Raw genomic sequence first — 9,784 nt, 5'->3', positions numbered from 1 at the left:
TAAGATCTGAACAAATTAATGGGGTGGGCAACTACATGGCATATGAGGTATAATGTAGAAAAATGTAAAATAATGCATGTGGGTGGCAAAAATATGAATGCAATCTATACACTGGGGGGAGAACCTCTGGGGGAATCTAGGATGGAAAAGGACCTGGGGGTCCTAGTAGATGACAGGCTCAGCAATGGCATGCAATGCCAAGCTGCTGCTAACAAAGCAAACAGAATGTTGGCATGCATTAAAAAAGGGATCAACTCCAGAGATAAAAGAATAAATCTCCCGCTCTACGAGACTCTGGTCCAGCCGCACCTAGAGTATGCTGTCCAGCTCTCGGGAAGGATGTACTGGGAATGGAGCGAGTACAAACAAGGGCAACAAAGCTAATAAAGGGTCTGGAGGATGTTAGTTATGAGGCACTGAGCACTGAACTTGTTCTCTCTGGAGAAGAGACGCTTGAGAGGGGATATGATTTCAATTTACAAATATCGTACTGGTGACCCCACAATAGGGTTAAAACTTTTTCGCGGAAGGGAGTTTACCAAGACACATGTCCACTTATTAAAATTAGAAGAAAAGAGGTTTAACCTTAAACTACGTAGAGGGTTCTTTACTGTAAGAGCAGCAAGGATGTGGAATTCCCTTCCACAGGCGGTGGTATCAGCGGGGAAAATCGATAGTTTCAAAAAACTATTAGATAAGCACCTGAACGACCGCAACATACAGGGATATACAATGTAATACTGACATATAATCACACACATAGGTTGGACTTGATGGACTTGTGCCTTTTTTCAACCTCACCTACTATGTAACTGTGTACTATGTAACATTTGTACTGTATATCATGTAAAAAAGAACACCAATACACTAAAGAGATAGCAAAATAAATGGTTTGTGTGTATGGAAAAATAAAACATCCCTTTAAAATCCAATGGCCACTGTGCTAAGTATCATTAAAAATCTCAAACCAATTAGAAAATAATATAAAAAGTACTTATCTAGACTTTAACAACTGGCTGGTTTATTTCTATTCTTGGCCACACACCCAGAGATGTCATGACTTAGCTAAAGGTACTATTGTAGAAGGTCCTATATTATCAGCATTTGGAAAGCTGAATAGCACTACAGTTGGTGTGATGCCTGCTCACATGTATGTCACCCAAATATCCTGCCTTTCAGATTCTCTGGTGCTATGGAGGTAGCACTTATAGAAATGTTTACTTTTCAGTGGCCATTACCTGATTTAAACCCATTCAGATTTTTTGTTTTTTGGGCCTACGTTTTTTTCTAGCTGAGGTGAATCCACCAAACTAGCTGCAGTACAATTCTCCTTTTTGGATTTTGGTTGTCGATGGGTGAGCAGTTGATGTTCATTCCCAATCGTCTTATCTCCATTTGCTGGCATAGTCACTTGCCATAAACAGGTTTTATTGCTGTTGGCATTTACATTGGACTTTACCATGTCATGGTGAGAACTGTCAGTTTGGAAAGAAGCTGTTTCACCTTCAAATGATGGCAGAGAATGAGAATCTCCTTTAATTTGCTTGTCCCTTTTCTCAAGGCTGTGTGGGGGACAGTCAGGATACACAATCATCTGATCTGGTGTGACAGCTAACTTTGTGTGTGGAGGTGTATCTGAACAACAACCTCCTTTTAGAGAATCATTTTCCAGAAGAAGAAGCTGTGTTTTAAGCTTCTCTGACCTTCGTCTTCTGTGACAGACTCCAATTAGATCCACCAAGCTCAGAATCAGAGAAATAATTCCGGTTCCCCAGATAAAAATCATCATTAGAGACTTTTCAGTGGGTCTTGAGATGTAGCAGTCAACGTTGCTGGTGCAAGGAGAATGGGAACAGCTGAATCTGCTTGGAACTAAAATTCCAAAAAGAAAATACTGACCAGCACCAAAGCCAAGCTCTAGACAAATCTTTAGCAGAAGATGAAGTAAATAAGCCAAAGAAAAATCAAGTATTTCTATTTGTAAGCCCACTCCATTATAAGTGGAAGAGGAACTTTTTCTGCAGTGATCATTTGCATTGCCCATATATGCCAGAACTTTGTGTATGACATGGACACTGAACAAGGCATAGGGTAGAAAGACCATCAGAGTCTGAATCAGCCAGTATCTCATGTGGGACATTGGAGAGAAGATATCATAACACACATTGGAACATCCAGGCTGTAATGTATTGCAGATGAAACGTTCCTGTTCATCCTGATAGAGTGGATAACCAGCAAGGACAACCATAACTAGTCTCAGAAGGATCATTAACGTCAACCAGATCTTCCCTGAAATATAAGAAGAGCCTGTGCATTAACAACTCAACATCTTGAACAATCACAGTACTGATCTTCATTCAGAAATATTTTTATAAATGAATGTATATTAATTGTCTGTTAACGCTATTTAGAGAATAAAAAAAATAATCCTACATAAGCAATTTTAAACATGTTTGGCGAAAAAAGGTAAATGAGCAAGATAAGGACTACACAACTGTAGCGCCCCAATAGGCGACTAGTGTTCACATTTTGTTTTTGGCCTCCCTGTAGCTAGGGAGAGCAACAATTGTTTAAATGTGTCTATTCTGGGTTCTGTGGATGCAGGCTTGTTTACTTTCCCCTGCATCTCACTGTGGTATGGGATACAGTGGGTAGAAGAACACAGACCCTAGCCTGGATTTTAATGTCTCTTCAGCCAATGCCTGGTCAGTGGAGTAAGTGACCAGCAGGGGACTGAAAGGGGTATAAATAGGCTGAGACCCAGAACAGAAGCCTCTTGTTCCTGCGGAAGTAAGGCCCAGCTTGAGGGCTGTGGCATCCCTGGGAGTTTACCTACAGCTGAAAGACTCCTTTTTTGGGTTCTTGCTCCTACTTGGGCTGGGGGGCCTCTGGCCTAGCCTCCTGTATTTTTGGAGAGAGCTCATCTAAGGATCCAGGACACGGGCAATTCAAGTACAGAAACTGTCTGATACCGCAGACAGCAACACAGTATTCAGGACACAGTGAGAACCAGCCTTCTGGACTTAAGAGACTTTCTTTGGCCTCATTTAGGAGAGCTTTTTATCTCTGTACATCCTGGACTATACTTCTGCTGAGAGGTCCCTGTTTTATACCAGTTTACATTCACTTTAAAGAGGGTGCCCTCACCCTGAAGGAATTCGGTTTAAGTTTCCTCTACTACAGTTTGTTTGAAGTTTATTGGAGTGTCCCAAGGCTCACCCTCACCCTATCCCAGTTCTTTAGCAAAATAAAAACCACAAAACGACATGTGCAGTCTGTTCTCTGACTTGAGTAACTGTGAACTACTGTGTGCCTGGCTGCTGTGTGCCTTTCAGGGAATGGAACTTTGGGACCAAACAGCCAGACCCAGTCCTGGGTCTCCAATACAGAACTAAAGCTGGAGGTGAAGTTCAGCCCATAAACCAACCTGTGCCCCCTCACCAGGAGCTCATAATCATCTCTCCTTCACTCCCCTTCTGCTTCATTCAGTTGCCAGGAGCATGAAAAATATCCGATGCTTCCAGCAATGGAGGAGCATGTCACTCATTGCATGTAATAGGGCTGGACCAATCACCAAATCTCCAGTGCTGTCAATTGGGGAGAGTCTATAGTTCACACTCTGCAGAGCTCAGTGAGGAGAGCTCTGAGAGGTGATTGGAGGGAAGGGACCTGCCCCTTCACACAGCTCACAGGAACAGAGCTGAGACTGTCAATAAGCTAGAGCTCCCTCCCCTGTCACCATTTTTCTCTTTTCTCTTTTCTCTTGGTGTGAGGAAAACTTGCCAGAAGTTACTAATGTTGATAGCAGAGGAATGAAGCAGCAGACAGAAATGACACGTTCTTAGTTGAGATAAGTAAACACTATAAAGGGAAATGCTCTGTTCATATTTCATGTGTGAGGATTACAACAACTTTAAGGTACTTTGGCTACTTTCAAAAAAGGGTGGGTTCGGGGAGCAGAGCACAGCCCCCCAAGCCCACCCAGTTGTGTGACAATAGCAAATTAATAAAAAATTTGCTATTGTCTTCCTGATTCTCCTCCCAGCCAATCAGGAAGCAGGGCCTGAGACCCATCACCCGATTGCCCGAGAGGAGAAGTGATCCTATTGGAGGAGAAGGGAGGAGACACAGGGGGAGACACCGTGAAGCACCAGGAGGAGGAGACGCCGCCCACCGTCCAGAAGAAGCGCTTTTTTACACTGCATATGATGTGCTGTTGAATTAAGCCCCTGATAATGGCAATTAAAATGTATATCAAATAGACATGATTTAAAATAATTTTTACGCTGGCCTCCCAAAACTTATATTGTATGAAGTTGCATATATATATATATATATATATATATATCTATATCTATAGATATATATATATGGATGTATATCTATATAGATATATCTATATCTATATATATATGGATGTATATCTATATAGATATATCTATATCTATGTATAGATATAGATATATCCACATCTATATATATATATATACACATAGATATAGATATAGATATATACACATCTATATATACATATATAAAGCATTGAAAAAGTACCCCTTGAAATTGCCCACATTTTGTCATGTTACAACCAAAAACGTAAATGTATTTAATTGGTATTTTATGTGATAAACCAACACAAAGTGGGACATAATTGTGAAGTGGAAGGAAAATAATAAATGGTTTTCAAGATTTTTTACAAATAAATATGTGAAAAGTGTGGCGTGCATTTGTATTCAGCTCCCTGATACCCCTAACTAAAATCTAGTGGAACCAATTGCCTCCAGAAGTCACTTAATAAGTAAATAGAGTCCACCTGTGTGTAAATTAATGTCAGTATAAATACAGCTGTTCTGTGAAGCCCTCAGAGGTTTGTTAGAGAACCTTAGTGAACAAACAGCATCATGAAGGCCAAGGAATACACCAGACAGGTCAGGGATAAAGTTGCGGAGAAGTTTAAAGCAGAGTTAGCTTATAAAAAAATATCCCAAGCTTTGGACATCTCACAGAGAAATGTTCAATCCATCATCCGAAAATGGAAAGAGTATGGCACAACTGCAAACCTATGAAGACATGGCCGTCCACCTAAACTGACAGGCCGGGAAGGAGAACATTAATTAGAGAAGCAGGCCACTCTGGAGGAGCTGCAGAAATCCACAGCTCAAGTGGGAGAATCTGTCCACAGGACAACTATTAGTCGTGCACTCCACAAATCTGGCCTTTATGGAAGAGTGGCAAGAAGAAAGCCATTGTTGAAAGAAAGACATAAGAGATCACGTTTGCAGTTTGCGAGAAGCCATGTGAGGGACACAGCAAACATGTGGAAGAATTTTTGGTCTAAAAGCAAAACGCTATGTGTAGAAAACTAATGCTGCACATCACCCTGAACACACCATCCCCACTGTAAAACATGGTGGTGGCAGCATCATGTTGTGGGGATGCTTTTCTTCAGCAGGGACAGGGAAGCTGGTCAGAGTTGATTGGAAGATCGATGGAAACAAATACAGGGCAATCTTAGAAGAAAACCTGTGATGCCGCGTACATACGAGCGGAATTTCCATTAGAAAAAACTTGGCTGGTTTGTCCAACGGAATTCCGCTCAAGCTTGCCTTGCATACACACGGATAGGAACTTTTTCCGACCAAAAAATAGAGAACCTGCTCTCAATCTTTTGCTGGCTGGAATTCTGCCAGCAAAAGTTTAATGGAGCATACACACGGTTGCATTTTCCGACCAAAAGCTCACATCCGACTTTTGCTGGCAGAATTTCTGATGGTGTATACACGGCATTAGGGTTTGCCAAAGACTTGAGACTGGGGCAGAGGTTCACCTTCCAGCAGGACTACGACCCTGAGCTACAATGGAATGGTTTAGATCAAAGCATCTTCATGTGTTAGAATGGCCCAGTCAAGGTCCAGACATAAATCCAATTGAGAATCTGTGGCAAGACTTGAAAATTGTTGTTCACAGACGCTCTCCATCAAATCTGACAGAGCTTGAGCTATTTTCAAAGAAGAATGGCCAAAAACGTCACTCTCTAGATGTGCAAAGCTGGTAGAGATATACCCAAAAAAACTTGCAGCTGTAATTGCAGTGAAAGGTGGTTCTATAAAGTATTGACTCAGGGGGGCTGAATACAAATGCACGCCACACTTTTCACATACTTATTTGTAAAAAAATGTTGAAAACCATTTATCATTTTCCTTCTACTTCACAATTATGTGCCACTTTGTGTTGGTCTATGACATAAAATACCAATAAAAATACATTTATGTTTTAATTGTAACATGACAAAATGTTTAAAACGTCAAGGGGTATGAATACATTTTCAAGGCACTGTATATACACACAGTATGTGTGTGTTTTTCTTCTGAAAAAAATCTCTGCCATATAAAGTAAATATTCTGAAAATCACATTTGTGTAAATGTGTTTTAAATCAGTTGCCTTGCTTATCTTAAAATATAATAAGCAGTAAAAAAACTTTAATAACTTTAATAAAAAAAAAAATTAAAAAGCCCTGACCTTTTAAGATTCTAAAAATATAAAATATATAAATATAAATATATATAAAATATAAAAAAATATAATACACTTGTCCTTTCACTTAAAAAGTATAAAAAAATGTAAAAAAAAGGGAATATCAAATCCCAATATTAGATTAAAAAAAAAAAAAAACATTTTAAGTGAAATCAATGATATAAAGCACTTACATAAGAAAGTGTCCATTGTCCAAAAGTTCATAGTACGGCACATCCATATAAATAAAATAGTAAATAAATCAAAACTAAACAGATCATCATGCAACATTACATAGACAACATCAAATAGTAAAATCAAAATGCATCCAATGTTAGAATTACAACAGATAAAAAAAATAAATAAAAAATGAAAAACAAAATATACGTTTCCGACTTGAGAGTAATTTCATGATGCAAACCTATATTGACTAGAAAAAAAGAAATGTATTCATAACAGCAGACTAAGAAAGGTCCTGTGGCAGTGTGCATCGTGTCATATATAAATAGTGAACTATAAAAGAACAATACATCATCAAATTGAAGAGTAGGGTCCCAAGAAGTAGAGGGGTCAATGACAATATATAACCCATGCTCAATAACTATCGCAGACAATCCTCTTCCAAAAGATTTCTAATTCTGCTAATGTCCTGAGTTAATGTACTATTATACTATGTTATTAATTGGAACATAGACAATGCAATCATGGACAGTGGACTAACTATCTCATTAGTGATGCACTGGTGAGAGTTTCTATTTAAAAAGTATCTATACAAGGGTTTAAACTGCAGTCTACTTAATAAGACTAAAGCATCGTAAATTACAAGCACAAAATTTACAAATGCCAGTATATGCCAAGTTGATTGGAGATTCTTCTTGCATTCATTCATTTAATTCTAGCATATTATAAAAAAACAAAAAAAAAAACATGTATATAAACAAATAGCAGTCCGTTTATACTTTGGCATACATACCAGTTACAGTAACATTATAGCTGAAAGTGATGATCACATATCCTAGCGAGTCAAAATATTCCATTGTCACATGTGTGGATGCAATTTCTTACAAACAGCTAAGAAAAAAATAGGAGCAAAAGTTATACTTTGGAAAATACTGTACCCACAGAGTCCAAAATCAAAATAGCTGTGGATGTAAGGGACATAGGAGCTGTGTCTGCACCTCTTACCTCTGAAGCTTTTGACATCTGCTGCAGGACAAAAGACAACCCAAGTCATCCCAGTCATTGTGGCTATTCTTACCACCAAGAGCATTCCAGTATCTGAAAATTGCTGAAATATTTGTCGGAAAAAGAGATCACAACAAGGAAGGACACACGTCTATGAATTCCCCACGGGATACATATCAGACACCAAGCTGAGTGAGCCTTCCACTTTGATCAGCATGGGAATTTAACTCCCTAATACTTATTGATTATTCTGCATTCGTGGCTAACAATTTCCATATTACATTTAATTATAAAAAAATGCAAAAGTGTTGGGATGCCTGCCTTTACACGCACATGAACTTTATTGGCATCCTAGTCTTAGTCCATTGGGTTCAATATTGAGTTGGCCCACCCTTTTGCAGCTATAACAGCTTCAACTCTTCTGGGAAGGCTGTCCACAAGGTTTTGGAGTGTGTCTACGGGGATGTTTGACCATTCTTCCAGGAAGCGCATTTGTGAGGTCTGATCTGGACGAAAAGGCCTGGCTTATAGTCTCTGCTCTATCCTATCAGGTTGAGGTCAGGACTTTGTGCAGGCCAGTCAAGTTCCTCTACCCCAAACTTGCTCATCCATGTGACTGTACACATTGTAGATATTTGTGTGTTTTAAATAGATGTATTGATATCAATAAATGACAAATTGATTCTGTTTCTTAAGGCTCATTCTCCTATAAAAAAAGTATCAGAACCCCACTTGAATCCCCTGTCATATGTTTTCCAGGGTGCCTCTTCCAATAGTGGTAACTTGTGGTCTGAAGGTACTCCTCATCGGTACAGCTGACCAGTTTTGAGTCTGCCCCGCATGTGTTGTCACTCCAAAAGGTTTAGGACTCTGTGTGAATGACCTAGTTATGGGACCTTCTGGCAGTCAATATGCAGCGCTCACCTCACCAGTAACCAGTCGTTATTCCCATCGCACAAGTTCCTGGAATAAGCTCTAAAAGTACAGGGTGCTGTAGTGACCGCCAGCTGGACAATAGAATATGCACAATAATAAAGATATTCGCCAGTACACAAAGGATCTTCAATGTTGTCCAAATGGTTTTGAATCAAGGAAAGATCACATCAGAAAATAGTGTAGTGCAACATTTCAGAGTCAAGCAGGATACCTTTGTCAGGCATGTGATTTTCTTGATTAAAAATTGTTTGTACGAAATGGAAGATCATTGGTGTGCTGGCGAATATTTATATTATCACATCACCAGTAAGTGACATGGACACTGCAGACAGTTCGCTCCAACCTTATGAAACATAAAAATGATCTGGGATCTGGCTTGTCTCCTGACTAGAATTACAGGTAAGTATTTGGGGTTTTTAGGTAAGCATTTAGAGGGAACCTGTAGCTCCAGGTTGTATAGAGAGAACACCTCTCTGGGGCTAGCACATCTCTCCCAGACAGACACAGAATGCCAGGCCACCCTACTACCTTGTTGCTGCCCAGCCTGAGTTTCAGCTACACCAGTTGCAGAATCATGTGCATATACTAGCCATGTACGTATTATTTCTAACTCACTGCAAGCATCTTCAGCATTTTCACATCAAAGACATAGAGATGTTGAACAGCACAAAATCATCTGACAAGAAGTTGTGGTTTAGCCCATCAGCTTATTGGAGAAGCATATCTGAGAGACTAATATTAAAGTAAACTGATTAGACATTCTGAATTTATTGCAGTTTCCCTGTCTCCTTTTTTCATTAGTTGATGCTACTAATTGATATCATATGTACCCAAATATCCCTTTGTAGGATTCTGATCAGCCTTGTCCTGTGGTATAGGCAGTCATACCAGACAGCACAGCCAGGTCCAAGACCTCTATGAAGACCAAGCTTTGCATCTCCTCTAAGACATACCCCTAGCCTGTGACTGGTCAATAAGGAAGCGGTAGAACACTGGTGAGGCCATTCCTGTGGTCTCTCCTCCTGTAAGTATATTTCCTGTTAGCAATAAGGCTGTGATTGCCCAGACTTTTGTCCAATCTTCCCTTGCATCCTGTCTGCCTCGTGTTGTGCAAGGGATTGCAAGAAATGAAGTACCTCTGTAACTTGT

General features: G+C 39.6%; 1 protein-coding gene across 1 annotated transcript; it reads right to left on the bottom strand.

The window, feature by feature from the left end:
• Positions 1-1,187: 1,187 nt before the first annotated feature.
• On the bottom strand, positions 1,188-7,551 carry GJD4 (gap junction protein delta 4). The gene is made up of 2 exons (XM_073632669.1): positions 7,488-7,551; positions 1,188-2,289 (listed from the first exon to the last, which is right to left on the bottom strand). Exons 1-2 carry the CDS (start codon positions 7,549-7,551, stop codon positions 1,244-1,246), a joined length of 1,110 nt encoding a protein of 369 aa, XP_073488770.1. The 3' UTR covers positions 1,188-1,243.
• Between the last annotated feature and the right edge of the window lie 2,233 nt (positions 7,552-9,784).

The sequence above is a fragment of the Aquarana catesbeiana genome, linkage group LG05 (assembly GCF_042186555.1).
Source record: "Aquarana catesbeiana isolate 2022-GZ linkage group LG05, ASM4218655v1, whole genome shotgun sequence".
Classification (NCBI taxonomy): Eukaryota; Metazoa; Chordata; class Amphibia; order Anura; family Ranidae; genus Aquarana; species Aquarana catesbeiana.
The sequence above is the reverse complement of the archived record's forward strand: the minus strand, read 5'-3'. Positions and strand labels throughout refer to the sequence as shown.

Bases quoted from the DNA above. Each gene is read 5' to 3' on its own strand.
- GJD4 (XM_073632669.1), bottom strand. From the start codon at position 7,551: ATGGAATATTTTGACTCGCTAGGATATGTGATCATCACTTTCAGCTAT. The intron at 2,290-7,487 runs GTATGTATGCCA...CTTATATTTCAG, and splicing joins CTATAATGTTACTGTAACTG to GGAAGATCTGGTTGACGTTA.